The following is a 17,928-nucleotide window of genomic DNA, read 5'->3' on the forward strand; positions in this document are numbered from 1 at the left end:
GTGATTGAAACAGTCCTATCTCTCCCATTTCACACTGTGCCTGTGTATTATATTGTTTCATGTCCAAGCTCACCCAGAGACCATGACTGATTTATCTTCTTTACCCTTTCTCTCTTTTTTTTTTGCCTCTTTCCATGGTTCCTCTACTTTTCTCTTGTCTCCACTTTCTCTCTCCTCTCCCACATTTCTCTGTCCTTCTCCTCGTCTCTCTCATATCAGGTCGTCAGCTGACCATCTTCAACAGCCAGGCATTTATCAAAATCGGTGGCAGTGGAGAGAAGGGGCGCCACTTCCAGGGCCAAATCTCAGGCCTGTATTACAATGGTCTGCAGGTGCTCAAACTGGCTGCAGAGGGCGATCCCAACGTCCAGACCCAGGGTAACCTGCGTCTGGTGGGTGACGTACCCTCAGTGCTAACTACTGACACCACCTCCACCACACCGCTGGCTGATATGTCCACTACAATCATGGAGACAACCACCACCATGGCCACAACAACCACCCGCAAACAGCGCTCACCCACTATGAGGGACAGTGTCACACAGGTGAGCAGTCATGAGCCTTTAATTCAAGTTTGTTGACTCATAGTTAGTAGCTAAAAGAACAAACCATAGCTAAAAGGAGGCTGCCGTTTGAGTCATTAGGCTGGGGAGATATTTTGGTGCAGTGCCTTGTGATGGAACATTGCCAGTTAGTTTTAATTGGCTTTCTACAGTTCCTTCAAAATCTCAAAGTGCTGAGAACAATATCTGAAAGATTAAACAGCATGTCCAAGTAACCAGATGGCCCTCTTTGGACAAGCAGACGTGCATTTCAAAAGAAATCACACATCAGCTGCAAGGTCAAACAGTCACATCCTGAGCACAGTGTTTTGTGTGAGGCTCCCCTTGTTAGCCCTCGGCCACATTCAGATGTTCAAACAGCCCCTGAGACAGAACAGCTTTGAATGGCTAGTCCAATTAGACCAATCAACACGGCAATTTTGATTTCCTTTAAGAAGATATGGCTGACTAAACCCCAGAAGTGGTAGGATGCTGGAAATTACAGCACATCCCGACAGTTTAACAAAGGCCGGAGGAGGGGAAGAGCATAATGAAAAAGAAATCCTGCTGCTGCAGCAACAGCACAACAACTTAGGGTGCCATAAAGTTATATTTACGACTCTCCTTTACACGGATATGAAAGGCTGTGATTTATGGTCTGATGATTAACCACATGTGCTAAGCGTAGCTATCACCATCATGGTAAGCAGCAATTAGCAAACAGTAGGGAAACGCTCTCGCTGACATACTGGATGATGAAAGAGGCGGGTGATCCAGGCCCACTACTCTCATATAAGAGGCTGCATGTGTTCCAGGGGGGAATATGCTGCAGTCCACATTCAGTATCATTAGCAACATCGTGGGTGTTGTGCAAAAAAATGTGTGATCCAGGTCATCATTTGAAGAAATGATGTTGGGTATACATTATGTCAGCTATTTCGGTGGTATTGTAATCACTTTATGCTATTATTACTTGAAAACTCTCATCTTTAAAAGCTGTCCATTTCAGATTTTAAACTTCAACTGCCCAACAAACTTTGATGTTGCAGGAAACACAAGAGCAAGGCGCCAATTACCAGCGCGTTTCTCTTGTTCGGTTCTGTTCATTAGCGCTATTCATATCCACAGAAGCTTATGTGAGATCAGTCAGTAAGCCAGTAGTGCTCGTCTCTGACAACCGCAATCAGCAGATTCAAAATATATTTAGACCAGCCCATTCTTCGTCCCTTTATCATCATCTCAAACCTTCGCAGATTCCATCCTTTGAAAGTTCTATCTGTCTCATTTGGAATAAAAGCAGGACTGCCAATTAGAGTGAAGTCAAGGTGAGGCTGCACAATGATGCCACTTTGTATCGTAGGTTCAAAGAAAATTGGACTGTTAGTTTTGTATCAACTGTTTGAATTTATTTTTTCTTGTACATAAAAAAAAAAGGCACTTAATGAATCCTCCACAGCCTCATCAAAGTAGTGCACTGTTGCCAGATGACAGGAGATATGAAGGTGGTCATGTTCAAAACTGTTCGCCCAAGCATTTGCCTTCAGTCATGGTTGGAGCTGCCATGTAGAATTCTTGGACTTTGTTAGTCAGAGCTCCTTTACAGCCAAAGCCGTCTTGAGCATGTCCAATTGGCATGACTCATTTAGATGAATGGTCTCTGGTTTAGTCTTCCTGCATCTTCTCTGGACAACATGAGATCAATGGAACCTGACTCCAACATGCCACATGCAGCCATCCACTCAGTTCGATATCATATCTCTCTCCCCCAGACGTTTGGCGGGATCATTCTTCTGTGTTCAGCATATAACGAGCTTTTACAGCAGCAGTCTATGATGTGAAATTGAGAGACATAGACAGCCCGGTTTGATAAATTATCTGGAACCATTTTAGGATAGCAGAGGGCTCTTGAGTGTTGTATGCTTCTCAGTTGTTACAAGCCTTAATGTGTAGAGTATTTGCTGACAGACGTTTATGTTTGGTCATAAAATAGCAGAGTCCCACCTTTAGAGTGCTTTTTATTGCTAAGGCTCTATTTTTTTGCAAGTGTACACACATTTAACAGCTTCTTCTTTATTATTTTTATGTAGCTGGCTGCACATAGTGTATTGTCATGATAGCTCAAAATAGCATTAAGGCTGTGCTTGAGAATGAATAGAGACTGCCAATGAGTTACTCATCTACATACTTTAATGATCACTGAGGCAATATTTCGCTGTGTGCACAAAAACTTAAACGCGTTATTGGGGTATATATTTGGTTACACTGATCATTCATACAGATGGTCCCAGTGTGACTGACTATTTGCTATTATGGGATTTGTTTTTATTTTCTTCAGCAATGAGGAACAATCATACAGAGATGCTTCAGTGAAGGAAGACAAATCTAAATTTAAAATTGTCAATTACAAACAGTTGTTATCTTGTAAAAATGATATAAAAAGAATTCTATAGATTTGAAACAGCTGAGAGGAACCAGGCAGTGTATGATATATTTTACATTTGGTAGTTCTATCCTGGGAAAAAGCCTGTGGTACACAAGGCACAGTGTTTGTTTTAGTATTTACAGTATAGCAGCAAAAGCAGTTTTGAATAAACTGTAGCTAAACTGACAAGTAATAACTAACTCAAAATTTAGGCAGTATGAGTATAAGGGACAGAAATTGTCAATTCAGAGTTCTTGGCACAATATTTGTTGAAAATATCTTGGAAAAACCTAAATATCTTGGTCCAATGATATTTTACACTGTGCCCACTGACATATACAGTATGTGAACAGGAGTGGTTGTCTCTCTCAACCCTGCGATCTGTTTAAGGTGTACACAGCTTCTCACGCAGCTTCTCACTCATTGACAGTTGTCATCAGGTTTAGTTCACCCACAACAGGATAAGCAGTACAGATAATGAATGGATGGATGGAAGTCTAGAAGACCGGTAGGATTATTTTATTTTATCCCCATTTATGGCTGTCAGGAGCCAACAGGGAAGGCTGGAAGAGGTCGCTAGAGCACATGCTCTATGGACCCCAATAGTAAGTGGAAAACACCTGTGGAAGATTATAAATTAAGCACCACTGAGCAATTTTCATAGGAGTGAGTGGCACCTTGTTTTATCTGATATCAAGTTCTCCTTAATTCCTCCATGGAAAATCCTCTTCCTTCTTCTTCTTAAATTTGTTTTATTTTCTGACATAAATATTGTCATCATAGATTTGTTAGATCACAATTTGATCTGTAACAGTATTCTGCAGTGCAGCATTGATACTTTAATACTCTAGATTACAGTTTTATACTGACAATCAATGATCTGCAGCAAAATAATGTTTGGAGTTAACCACTAAAACCTGCATCAGTTATGAGATTAAACGTTTTAGCAGATTTCTCATCAGGTCATCCACTCCTGTTGTTGTCCTTGACCTCTCCAGATTCCTCTACAGAGGTCGCACTCAATTTTTGTCACTTTAGCCTACAGAGGCAGTTTTGTTCTAACATTTCTGTGTCTTTTAATACTGTGTACATATTTCCTTTGTGCTCTAGCTGTGTTTTAATAGACTGAGAAATATGTATATGGTTATAAAAGCATCGCAAAGCCAGAACAAAGTCTAATGGTCGCCTAAGACTTTTGCACAGTCCATATACATATACTGTATCATGGTTTACTGTATTAACTTCTGATCTTCACATTTCAGATATTTTCATGTCTTTATTGAACAACCATAAAAACCTTATAGTGCTGGTTGAGATGTATCAACATATGATATGATAGTATATATATATATATCATCATCATTGTTGATACATACACACACACTTAGTTAGTTCATTCATTATATGGACCATAAGATGTTATTGTGTACAACAATGTGTACAAACACAGTAATAGCATAATAAATACTGCATTTGTTAAAGCTAACAGGAACTACGGTGCTCTGATGAAAACCCCAACTCGGTGGAGACATAAGACCAGGGTGGCAGAAAGCAACCTAGCGGAAACCCAAATTTCAATTTCTCCAAAAGCTGTGAGCTACAGCCGCGCTGTAGCTTTGATCACAGTGGAATAATGTGCTTTGATGCTTAGAATAAAAGATCTACCTTTTGATGTGCATGTGGGGGTCTGATTTTTTCCCTCACCCCCTGATACTGTGGGTTTCCATAAAACAGTCGGAGTCATCACTTGTCTCGCTCTGACCCAAATGTGGTGTCAGAGTGTTATAAAACTAAGATCACATGCTACATCCTTGCTGCTGCTATCTTAAGTTGAGAGCACTGCCAGGTGTTTGTGATCTCTCTCTGATTTATGTGGATAGATGCGAGACGGCTCAAAGCTGTTTCCTTGTTGAGTAAACCTGGAGACTGAGGAGGAAAGCTCTGACCAGTGTCATACTGGAGAAGGGAGTTTTGTTATTTTTCATCCACGAAATTACAACAAGTACTGATGTTTTGGATGTTGGGTTTACAAGTGTGTCACAGATGTTGTACTAAATAACAACTCTGACAACTGCCAGAATCTTCAGCAGCCAGCTGACAGTCAGAGACACCGGATTATTTCATCATTTCTTTCCATTTATAGCTTCAAACACATTTATTGATGTCCAGGTTGCGTAATTTAAAGTGCCCATTTTAAAGGATTCATTATGTGCTGTGCATGGATGGAATGCAAATATGAGCGCATGTTTGATGAAGATGTTGCTGGGAAACTGAAGCTCGATCAGTTGACAGTCCCAGGTGATGTGAACACACATACTAACTCACAAATGTCATTAATAAATGATCACACCGAGGCCGCGAATTAACAAGAGAGGGGAAAGCTCTGCGTAGCAGCGTGGCGCTTGAATCCGTTATGCTGATAAAAGCCCCTCATTTTCTATCAGATGACCCCATCTTGAATAACAACCACAGGCTGAGAAGAGGGGAAGCGAAGAGGTTTGGGTGTCTAGACGTACAGCTGTGTGAGTCATGGAGCAGTGAGGACAAAAAAATTGAAACCACCTTGTCAGATTTAATCTAGCGACCCCCCGATGCTCTACCTGCTGCACTAGCAAACCTCATGTCTACTGTCTTCTTTATCAAATGGTTCAAATGTCCGCAAGCAAGTCTTCCAAGAAAGGGAGTATTCTGAATAAACAGGAATAAAGAGACTCCATGTATATACTATATATGCAGTAAAGAAAATCCTAGTTCTTTCACTGTCTGATGTCTGTGTGTGTGCCCACATGATGGAGGAGGCCCACAGTTTCAGAGCAGCTACATCTCTTTGATTGGTGTTTGGTCAGAAAGTTTTTCCACTTTGGCTTCACATCACTGCTTATATAAATACACATGGGCACTACTCATAAAGCACACCCACCACCATATTACCACCATATTTGCTCCTACTAACAAATTGCTCAACAATAAACCTTCATGTCGTAACCAGAGACAGATTTTTCACCTACAGCCTTTTCATATTGTACCTCCCCTGGTGTATTAGCTTGTGTGAAAGGAGATATCGGTGAAGCCAGAGATGTTCACTGTGACTGCCAGAGACGCTTAATCCTGTTATATGTTCTGTGTATCCCCTACACAAATACAATTTGTCCTGACTCCATCTCCTCTCCTTCCTGTGTTCTTGCAGAATGCGGATGACCTCTTGGTAGCATCAGCTGAGTGTCCTAGCGATGACGAAGATTTGGAGGAGTGTGAGCCTGGAAATGGTGAGTCAACTCAGGGAGTTCTGTCTTCATTCTACTTAGTAGTCAAAAACAAAGTGAAGCCTAGAAACAAAATACTTACTATACTACTGCTGCTTTTATATGACATTTTGAGACCACACAGAACTCTGTATGCACCTCTGATTAGCCATATGTGTGCCCTCCACCCTTTCTTATTGGGTTTCAAAGCAGCAGGCCATCAGTAGCACTGTAGTCCATCAATTGCTTAGCCAAGTGGTAGTGTCTGACATTTACCCAGCTGTTGCACCAATCTCCTGCCCCGACTTTAACAAGACAGGATAGTTCCAACGTGGAAACGCAGCTTGTTCTGCGCAGCACACAGCTGCAGCCTGGCAGGCCCGGTAGCTGAGGCGCTGTTAGTGTGAACAGCAGGGCAAGCAATGTTCTGACACCATGACAGGAGGTGGAAGTTAAAGGCCATGTGTTTTACTCCCTGTCTATGTGGTTTCTAGCTCTATTAGGCTGGCCATATTTGAAAACTGCCAAGAACCATGTACAGTGTAGCAGTGTGATTCACATTACTGCAGCCGCTACAGCGAGGGCTCCCAAAAAATGTAAGAAACACAAAAGAGACAGGCTGAGTTACATTTAATAGCATTTCATGCTGAAAGACCCTGTCTGACATGATTTTTCTTGTAATATAGCTTTACTGATTTAACTTGAGTGTGGGTGGCATGAAAACAAGAAATTTTCTCAATGAACTATCTTTAAAACGGTGCCAATATACAGTACATGCTGTTAAAGTGCCAACTTAAAATAGTACAAACACTTCTTCTAGAGTCACTTTAATAATATATAGGGCAAAAATCGAACCAAGCTGTGGAGAATGGAAAATCATTACACCACTAATAAAAAACACAAAAAAATAGGCGTGGCTTAGACTTTAACCATGGCGTAGACTGTTGAGGAGGAGATGGACAGATGGACCACGCTCTTTTGGAAATGCACAAAAAAAATACTCTCTGATCTTTGACATACAGTATATTTAGCCAATAATAATTGACTTAAAAATCATTTGTTTCACTGATCTCAGTGAGCTCACGCTCAGCTGATCAGCGCAGCTCCTGAGCAGTTAGGACACCTCCGGAGCTCTCCTACATTTTGGTGTAGATAAGAGTTATTTCCTAAGTTCAGAATACTGATTATTTGCTCCCACTCCCAAAATGTCATCACTCTGAGAATTTCTGACAAGTTAGCAGTGGTTTCCTGCTCTGAAATGCTTACTGAATTCAAGCCATGTTTCCCAGGCTGTCAAAGAAAGAAAAGCCACAATGAGAATGCACGTGAGCTAATTCCACATGATTTTATGAAACAGAAAGAAATGCAAGTTACAAAAGTGACAACGTATCACTAATCCCAACATGGATCCAGCATGAATTATACAACAATGTGATCAGATTATCCTAAAGTCTACTCTAATGTCCTGATGGTAGAGCAGAGCTATGTTATTAAAAAAGAGGAAAAAAAAGAAACAAAGGGGGTGCGAGAGGTGCTTCACTCCCTAAACTTTAAAAGATTTTCTCAGCAACAATAATATACAATATATGTTGGACTGTAAAGAGCGGGAGATTAGCACAATCGCTATGTTTGTGAGGGGAGAAACTGATCTGAACATGTGTTGAAAAACTCAGGTGTAGCACTCTCCCGCGGTTTCCTCTGTAGGTGGTTTGGACCGAAATAGAGACTCAATTCCCTTCTTATCGAAGGAAAGAGAAATGAGAGTTTTTCGGTGGATGCTATGCCCAGGATTAATCTCCCATGGGGAAATCCAACTTTCTCTCTCTCTCTCTCTCTCACACGCGCGCCCGCATATGCCGATACAAACACAGAGAGCAGTAGACGTGCTCACCTTTCCAGACAGACACTTGTCTCTCCCATTCTGTGGGTGTAAACTTTTCTCTCTGCAGTCATCTCTCCTGAGAGGAACGACTAACGCGCCCGCGAACACGCACGCGCTCTGTATCGCACCTTCCAGATGCTGAGAAGAGTTCCAGCCAAGTGAGCCCACTGGGTCAGATAAGCCTTGGTGAACACGGCGGACATGGAGAGAAGAATCAACATTGTCTGTAAAACATGTCCCCTCTCCATCGCCGCTCCACAAACGCAGGCCTGTAGCAGTCATTGTATGATAGGTCCAATTCCCAGTGTTTTCAATTACATGCGAGAAAGCAGCTGGGTGTTATTGAACTGCCTTCAGGAAAGAGAAAAAAAATGTTAAGCACAGTTGTGGATTTTCTATTAAGTCAAGCGAGATATGAGTTCTGTGAATTCATAGGGATCAATACAGCTCCTTCCTATATAAAGTCAGTGGAGCTCCATCTGCTTTATAGATGTGTTTACCTGCAGCTCTAGTGTTACAACACACAATTGAAGGCATGCAGCTTGTTTTCTTACAACTACATTTGGTCCCAGAGTTTCTTGGCTGTCTAGAGCTAAATGATGACCCTCTGTGTGAAAAGCTCAGACAATGACTGTGCAGACAGCCACAGTCGCACACTTGCTGCCTGGCACAGGGTGGACACGGAACAGACAGAAAGGACGGGGCGCTGAGAAAAAGATGCGAGCAAGAGATGAGGTGGGAAGGAGCTGGAAGAGACTGACCCTCATTGAGATTTGTGTCACGTTCCTTTGCGCTTAAAGCAGAACGAAGGAACGGGGAGAGGAGAGAAGGAGGGAAGAAGGAAGAGGATGTAAAAATTGAGCGAGTGAGCAAAGTGAAATTTGCGTCCACGATTCCAGCCTTTCCCACCAGACTAATTAAACTTTGACTTTGACTGAGCCTTAATTACATCACCCAATTAAAGCTTTGGTTTGGATCTCCCAGTGCTGTTAATGAGCCTCTGTCAGAAGAGCCAGGAAGTGGGGACCTGGATTATGAAGATGAAACATGTAGTGGGGATGGAGTGATGAACTGAACACACGCAGACAGACCTATAGAAACTAACTTCAGATACAGCAACACTCAATTAGAGAAGATATTATACGAGTGTATCCTCTAACAACAAACCTTGCTTATTAAATCTCTTTCATTTTATCTTCATATTTCACTTTCAGTCTTTTCTCTACCTCGTCACAACCTCGCTTTCCTTGCATGCCTCCCAACTACTTATCAGTCCCAGGATGTTGTAGGCGCTCTATCGGTTTTACTCTGACAAGATCAGAGCTTTGAGGAGCTCTTCAATAATTCATCAGACGACGCGCTATAGACAACCTGTGAATGTTCTTTTTAGGTGAAACTCAGAGATGGGCTGATATATGAGGGGTAACCCAGACCGCTAAGCCCCCTTGTCCTGGAGTGACTTAGAACCTGGTCGATTGCTTTAGGTTATCATTTATTGATATTGGTTAACGATTTTTTAGAGATTCTGGCAAACAGCCACAGCAAACAGTGCAGGTTCCACAAGTTTGATGTTTTGAGATGTCAAGGCTTGAACCTGCATCCTCTGAATGAGCTCTAACACTAACACTAACACTGAGATCAGATAACAGGTCAGCATTATTACATCTGTTCTAAAACCTGCACTGTTATTTTCTATGGAAATGATGTGGGAGTTTAGACAATATCAACACTGTGCATATAATGAGGTGAATGGTCAATTTTGCACATTAGCTGCATGATCATATATATATTTTTAAAATGATTTAAATGTGTGAGTAAGAACAAAGACTACGGATCTACATTACACAGTAAGATAGGTATAAGGAGGTATAAGATATAAGACGACAAATGGCATTAAATAACACAATAGAAAAATCTGAAATTGAATAAAATCAGTTTAATATCCACTAATACATCTTTAGCAACTAATACAAAATTATAATATAAATTACAGTACGTTACTTTTTGCAAATTAGTTATATTGTAAAGAGGCGCTGTTGACCCCTCCTGTGAGATCAGACTCATTGAACAGTTCTTGCAGCAGTGCAGAGATATCTGCTTCTGGAGGTTTTGGATCAAGAATTGCACTTCTCACTAATCAGAGAGGTGTAAGAACGTAGCAGATGGTAGCAGAGCATGGCAGAGCAGGAAGGGGGGAGGCTGGGTGGAGCAGAGTTGTTAGCGCTTGATGAAGTTCTGTTCATCTCATTACCAGTCAATACACAGTATGTTCTCAATTTATTTATGATGCAAACATTTATTTATTTATTACGAATTTAACTGAAACTATAAATAACATCTGAAGTTAACCCAAAGTAGTGGATAAAAAATGGGATTTCTTCTTCATGCCACTTGGGATCTTTCTACTCACACTTGAGACTGTAAACAAACATCACAGTTTGTCCCAGGAGTGCGGTGGAGAAACACTGGTTCACAATTTGTCTGAAACACATGACCTAGTTATTCCATTTTTACTCAATTTTCCAGACGCCTGTTAGCTTTGCAGTTGGTGAAAAGGAAATGTATCAAAGTAAAGGCCTATTTTGGAGAGGAGATTTGAAGCAGATACACTTGGTTTGCATTGCAGCACCCTGATGGGAATAAAGAACGAAATACAGAGTGCATGAAGCAGGCCTGAAACGGGCCCAATGCAGCATCAGAAAGGTGGTGAAGCACCGCGTCACATTCCCATGTGCAGCTTGTTGTGAGATTTATATCGAGTGAGGTAATACCAGACTGGCCAGACAAAAACACATCCAGCGAGCTTCATGGTGTCGAGGTGACTTTGACTGTAGCTGATACGTGACTCTCAGTGAGACATGATATGAGAGGGACATCATCCCTTTGTGTCAGAATAATTCACTTTGCCTGAGAGCGACAGCAGCAAATGCAGCATTTTAAACAGTTTATTGAGCCACAAGCACGAAGCTGGTGCACAGCTTCCATGGCCATAATTGTACCTATTGTGGCCTAATTTAAGAGCAAGCAAGGGAGAATGTCTCATGCTCGGAGGCGCTGTTGGACTTTTCATCTGCAGCCTAATCAAAGCTGAATTATAGAACGCTCAAACCCCAAACAACCTTTTTGCTCTAAATATTTCGAATGGATGTGAGCAAGGCGACGTGATTGGCACAGTAACGATGTTTGTCAGGAGACCGACATAGATGCATCAGTATCAATGTGCCCTGTTCTCATTCTGAGTAAATAGAGGGGGATGACTCATACTGTGGAGTGGCGTGTGGGTAGAGATAAAGACGAAATTTCATCATGCGGGCTCACCGTGATTTCACTGCCTCAGCTGTTGAAATCAATGGAGTCAAACTCGATCAATCAGGCTGAATATCTCACATTGTTTCTCCCTTTAACACTTAAATGACACTGTTACGTTATAAAAAGAAACCCCCACACATTGGGCTCATGGTAGATGTATTTTCTCAGCACCGTTGGCTCAAGACTGATCTCAGTCAGGCCTGGTTTTGGTTCAAGTGACAAGGTGAGTCAGTCCAAAGAGGGCTTTGATGTAAAATGAAATGATTACATAGCTTGCGCCAGGGTTCAAATACCTAAATGTCTCATGCTAACTTGACACTGACAGCCCCCTGCTTGTTAAAATCCATCAAATCTTGGATTAGCTATGGTTTTAAGTCAGTATGTGGTTCTTGGCAGCTCTCAGCAGGAGAACATGTCTGTGATCATGACATGTTATTTTTTTTTCTTTTTCGTCTTCTTTTTCTTCCCCCACTAACTCAAGTCAACTTTCTCAGCCGGTCGGCAACCTGCATCTGGGTGTTAACTGAACAATCAGAGCCGCATACAGAGCGAGTAAGGTGCAGTCGCGGGGGAAAGGGGACAGCCAATTGAAGCTGTTGATTGGGTTAAACTGTGGGTGCAGTCAGTGTGGGTCACACAACAGGAAATGAAAAGATGCTTCACTTGATAACTGCCTACAGTGCTCAGATGTGGTTCCCTCTGTGTATGAGGGTTAGGCTGAGGAAAATGTTTTTCCTTTCCTAGCCAATGCCTGCCCGTCACACTGGATGATGCCATAAGGCCTTCAGGCTGTGGCCTTTATTATAAGAGTACAGCAGAGTGGTGTTAGCAGTTTGGGGGAACAATGATTCACTTTTAAAATATCTAAGACATTCAGGAGGAAAATGCCATCATCGCTTTTGTTGTCACTGTTTTGTGAGCTCATATGATCTGGACTTAAAGTAGAACAATTACAGTAAGTGCTACAAGTAACAATGCCATCCATGTGCAATGTCAGGCACATGTACTGTAAGTGGGGCACGTAATGAGTGGAGATACCGCCTCCATAATGGGTGGGCTTCACGCCAAGCAGCAAACATGACGCTTGAAATTGCACTTGCATCGTCCCTGTCACACAGACAGATGGCAAAGTAAAGATAGACGCTTCCATCTCGTTCGTCACCCTCAGCCACATGTGTGTCCTGTATCTCCTAGGAAATAAGTTTTTTCTTTTTCCGTGACTTTGGTCTTCTTAAGAAAAAAACAAATTCCCAATGCACTTGGAAAAATCCTTCTCGACATAGCTACACTTTGTTCCTCAGATGTGCCGCCACACTCTGCTGTCCTCTCAGCCTTCAAGGTGAAATGCAGCCCTCAAACACAGAAAGAAATATCATATAAATAACAGATATAGCTTAAGCATTGCCATGGAAACTAGCCTTTCCAGCACTGAAATAAAAAGTTAGACAAAGGGTGGAAGATTTACTTAAGTATTTTTTTCCTTACAGCTCTCACATTTTGCTTAATTTCAAGGGCCTTTTCTCTTAAGTGTGTTGTTGTATGCTGAAATGTTGCCGTGGCTTTGTTAACTCAATGCTTCACCCTTTGTAACAAAGCCTTTGCTGTACTATGAGTGAAAATGTATGGTTGCATAACATGACAAGGTTTGGGAGGGGGGAGGTGGGGGGGTGGATCTGGGTTTGAGGTCTTGAAGCGTGGCTGAGCTGGCCACGGGGGATTTAAAAAAATATTTAAGCAAAAACTTCCCTTTAGACTTCCCCTATCATCCCTGAACTGTCTGACCCAACCCCTGCCTGACTGAGTAACTCTGATTTACCTCATCAAATGAACAAAGAGCCAGAGTCATGATTTTATGCTGGTGATGTTGGCATTTCTTTGGTCATGTTTTACTGTTACCTTCCCTTTTTCTCCCCACAAAAATGTACCATAATCTAGCCTCCCCTGCCATGTTTTAAATCGTTTCCTTGACTGTTACCCTTACACATATGCCAGACTGACTTATGAAGTAAAATGTAGTGTGTAAACCAACTGTTATTAATATTCTGCCATGTTCTGTTAACATATCCACTATATGTTCAACCTTTTATGCTCCTCACTGAATGTAACTTACTAAATTACTTTAACACCCAATAATCTTCATTTAATCTGGATGTTCATTTCACAGTGGGCTACAATCAAATTACTGAAGCCTGACGAGAAATTCTGGCTCATTAAGACAATTTTGTAGCTGTTAAAGAAGAGCGTGACTGCCCCATGTGTTTATGTGTGGTGTTTGGGAGGGAAGTAGGCATCAGGGACATGTAAGAAAAGGGAGCAGTAGTGTTTAATACTCTGTCTCTCAGTGTAATGTAGTGTGTACTGAGAGTTTTGGTTAGAAATTAGGGGCATCCGTTTCCTGCAGCCGCTCCTGAGGGTTTGCATAGCGATTAAGCTAATTAGAAATGAGCCATAGAAACCACCATGCCCGAGGGTGGGAGGGTGGGGGGTGGGGGTTGGTTGAGCCCATTCTTTATGAGAATTTGGGTTTAAAAAAAAAAAAAAAAAAATCAGAATGAATAATTCAACAATATTTATAATTTTTACAGTATGATTGTTTTCTACCCAGTAAAAGAAAGAGGAGAGGAGGTAAAGAACGGGTTGGGGGGTTGTTTATCACTATCCGAGAACAATCTTACACAGCTTTCTTTTTGTAATTTTTTTTTTCATGCAAAAATCATGCGGCCAATTTGTTGATGTAAGTGACCTGAACCTCGTGGTTTGCTATCTTATTTAACCAATGACAGCAGAGACATCTGAGCGTTAGTGTAGTAAGCCTAGGCAAGTCTAGAAAGTTAGCAGTGAAGGCTAGGCTGTGTAGTACAATAGATGTTAAGATGTGCAGTGTTAATTTGTAGTCTGTTTTTATCCTGTATTATTAACATTTAGGTCTGTGCAGTACAGGGAGTGAGGTCAGAGCAGTCAGGAACAGGTGCAGGATAGAGTATTATCTTCTCAGCTTGTATTTTACTTCAGTTCACAGTTAGTCAGCATATTAACTTTTTAAATAGAACAGACTAACTAAACTTATATAACTAACCTCATGTTAGGTTTTAGTGCTGTTCTAATACTGGTGTTGCTGTATTCATTTGAACTGTTTTTCTTCTGTTGATCTGCAGGTGGTCTCTCTCTGACGTGTTCTCTAACACTCTTTTCCTCCGTTGTCTCTTTCTTGTCCTAGGAGGTGAATTAGTGTTGCCCATAATAACGGTGGACTCCTTAGACCCCCCATCCATCGCTACCCGCTACCCAGTAATCCCCCCACCCCCCACCACCTATCGCCCTTTCCTTACCCTACTTGAAACCACCAAAGAGTCCCTCCCCTTGCCCAATGGCCGTCCCCCCTGCCCCTTGGACCAGGAAGACTGCGAGGAGACCATCGAGGTGTCGGCGTACGGCTCGGGGGAGATGACAGAGTCTGATGATGAGGACTATTATAAAAACTCCCCCCTGGTCACCGACAGGACTGTCCTCCCTCCTCCCCCGGCCGTTGAGGGTGGCGTCCAGAACCCCCGAGACCGCCATTTCTCCCGCTTCCCCAACTCCCACCGCCCACCTCTCTCCTCCACTCCCACGGCCAATCCCGACCAGCTCAGCCCACGCATCAAGCCGGGCGCTAGTGGCAGCAGCAGTAGCAGCAACAACATTCCTGCTGGGAAAATGAACACCCGGGATCAGGTGCTGCTGCCGCCGGCCCACCCCTCGTCAGATCCAGGCCACCGCAAAGTCCCTGGAATAACCTACCCCCCAAATTTCCCCCATGTTCCCACTCCAGACCCCACGTCTCCTGAGAGAGGGCTTCCAGGTGCTGTGGAGGTGCAGCAGTCCAGCAGCACTACAGGAATGGTAGTGGGTATCGTGGCAGCAGCCGCCCTCTGCATCCTGATCCTGCTCTACGCCATGTACAAGTACCGCAACCGCGATGAGGGCTCCTACCAGGTAGACCAGAGCCGCAACTACATCAGTAACTCAGCCACGCAGAGCAACGGAGCCCTGGTGAAAGAGAAACAGCCCAGCACTGCCAAGACAGTCACCAAGAACAAGAAGAACAAAGACAAAGAGTACTACGTCTGAGGGAGTACTGCTGTGACACAGAGAGACACACTTAGAGAAAGAATAAGACGAGAGAAAGAGAGAGAGAGGAGGAGCACGGAGAAAAGGCAGTATATGGAACCTAGAGGGTCATTTATTGTAAAACTCAGTATTGTCAGGTGGCCATACATGTTACCAATTCTAGTCTAATCAGATGGAGGCTGCAAAACAAGTTGGCAAGGTGACCATGGTTCTGTTCACACCTTTCAGCATTGCTTTGATTGATTTGGTTTATTAAACGTGGACTACGGTGTGGATTTAAGGGAAGGCTATTACACCTCAGCTCTCAACACATACTGTGCCAACATCCGTGTACCAAATGCTGATAAAACAGTGACTTATGGGTTAGCATATGACAGCTTATTTAATATCTCGAGTACTGTAGGAAAGCGCCACCATCAGTATTTGTGTCAGGGTCTGTACTTCATTCAGAAGTGAGCTTGTGGTGTAAGCCGTCACCTTAGTCAGTATCAACATTATTTTCCAACTAGGCTTGAATTATCAACTTGACGTCCCTCTGTAAAAATCAATATACTGCCAGCTTACAGAAAAACGGTGTCAAATCCAGCTCTCCCACCTCTGTAAGTGTTCGACATCTCTGATCTCTCTTTCTCTCTCTCTCGATCATTCGCTCATGTAATCCGTTTCTCTCCTTGTCTACGGTGCGCAGCAGCCCGATGCAACGTAAACTCTGCCGTGTTTCAAGCATGTAGTATTCATTTACGAAGAGACAAAAACTTTTTCTTTCAGTGGAGTTTAAAAAACAAAAAATATGATGATGACTGAAGATTATAACGACGTTCAACGTAGCAACTATGTGAGATACCACCGCTCCAAACTAATGGATGCTAACTTGTACGTTTAGCCGCCAAAAACTTGTTGAGGCCAAAACCCCCTTGGTCGTCCTTTGTTCCAGCAGATCTGTGTCATGTGTATCCAGGGCTATGAGGTGCCCTCTAGTGGCCAGCAGAGAAACTGTGTCACATCCTCACACTTACTAATCATCGAAAACAGAAAAAACCTCCAGCAAACAAGATGAACTCTGTTCTATATAATTATAAATATATGTATAGACGTTGCAGAAACCTATGGACCTAAATCGCGGGAGTGGAAAAATTAGCGTTTGCAGGTAATGCACAGCGAAGGTGGACTTGAGGATTTTTGACATCAGAACAGTTTCACCTCTCAATCTCTTGCTCCCCCTGCCAGACCGCCCCTCCCTACCCCCTCATGAACCATATTGGCTGATGCAATGCCTTGCTGCGAGACTCAGTCACTTTGGTTTGCTTTTTTTATTTTTTCCTTTTATTTGAGTCTTTTCTCTGGAGAAATGAGAGACATTTCTGGGAAACTCTGAAATCATTCTTGCTGGAGTTCCATTATGGAGAGAACGAGAGAGAGAGAGAGAGAGAGAGAGAGAGACGGACCTTGCAGGTGAAAAGAAGCGCCTGTCTTTCACCCCTCTCTAGCCTGACTGGACTGACGGCAGCCAATGGGCAAAGCAAACTGTGTGGGGCAGAGCACACAAATAAAAGGTGAAATGGCAGTTCCCTGGAAGATGTACAACAGAACTCTAGTATTCCAATTTTCTCAACTCTATTAAAAAAAAGAAAACTGTACCATGAAAAGAAAAGAAAATCCTGAAAAAAGTTTGTGAAATGTCTAAATATTTGACTCTCATCCCATTATTAAGAGAAATGTGTTTTCCCTGCTATCATTCCTGTTTGGAGACAAAAAAAAGACTGATTCTGGGAAACTGAAATTTCTATGTATTTTCTTTTGGTAATTGAGCAAATGTGATTTGGGTTATGAAGATGAAATCACACCTTCTCCTTTTCCAGGGGAGTAAAGTGTCTCTCCTTTTATTCCATCCTCCATCTGTCATCCTCAATCTATTTTTTATTTTTTTTGTCCTGCATCTGCTCCTTTTTTCTCTGTATGGCAGATTGTATGTCCCCATACCCTGTGGAGAAAGCAGGCTCTTATCATCCATTTTTATTTGTTTTATATCTATTTCTGTCTATGAGGCTGGAGACAAGATGGCAGCCGGTTTCATTTGACAGGCTCCATCTATGCGCGCTCCTGTCCCGTTTGTCTGGTTTCTCTTTTCTTCATTCCAAACACACTCCTCCCAGTATCTTCCTGTTCTTTCTAAATGTTATTGTAAAGTGTTCCAGTGAGATGACTCTAAATATGTGTACATTAACAGAGGGAATACACTTGGTTATATACTTCTTACCCCCCTTGTTGTGTGGTCTCTTTATGGTCTCCTTTTGGTCTTCATGGTCTTTAAGTCAATTTCTTTTCTTAAATCACACAGGTAGAGGACTGGACAGTTATAGAAATAGCTGTGCTTGATTTATACATCAAGACTACATTTGATGTACCAGGATGCTGGGTAAT

At 42.4% G+C, this 17,928-nt stretch overlaps 1 protein-coding gene across 1 annotated transcript in view; it reads left to right on the forward strand.

Moving 5' to 3' along the window:
- nrxn2b (neurexin 2b) overlaps positions 1 to 17,662 on the forward strand; it is a 493,790-nt gene extending 476,128 nt beyond the window's left edge. Inside the window, exons 20-22 of the mRNA XM_026352346.1 lie at positions 220 to 545; positions 6,152 to 6,230; positions 14,615 to 17,662. Of these exons, the coding sequence (XP_026208131.1) occupies positions 220 to 545; positions 6,152 to 6,230; positions 14,615 to 15,507 (1,298 nt within the window). The 3' untranslated portion in view covers positions 15,508 to 17,662. The remainder of the gene's footprint in view (positions 1 to 219; positions 546 to 6,151; positions 6,231 to 14,614) is intronic.
- Positions 17,663 to 17,928: the final 266 nt, after the last annotated feature.

Source organism: Anabas testudineus, chromosome 18 (assembly GCF_900324465.2).
Source record: "Anabas testudineus chromosome 18, fAnaTes1.2, whole genome shotgun sequence".
NCBI classification, from domain to species: domain Eukaryota; kingdom Metazoa; phylum Chordata; class Actinopteri; order Anabantiformes; family Anabantidae; genus Anabas; species Anabas testudineus.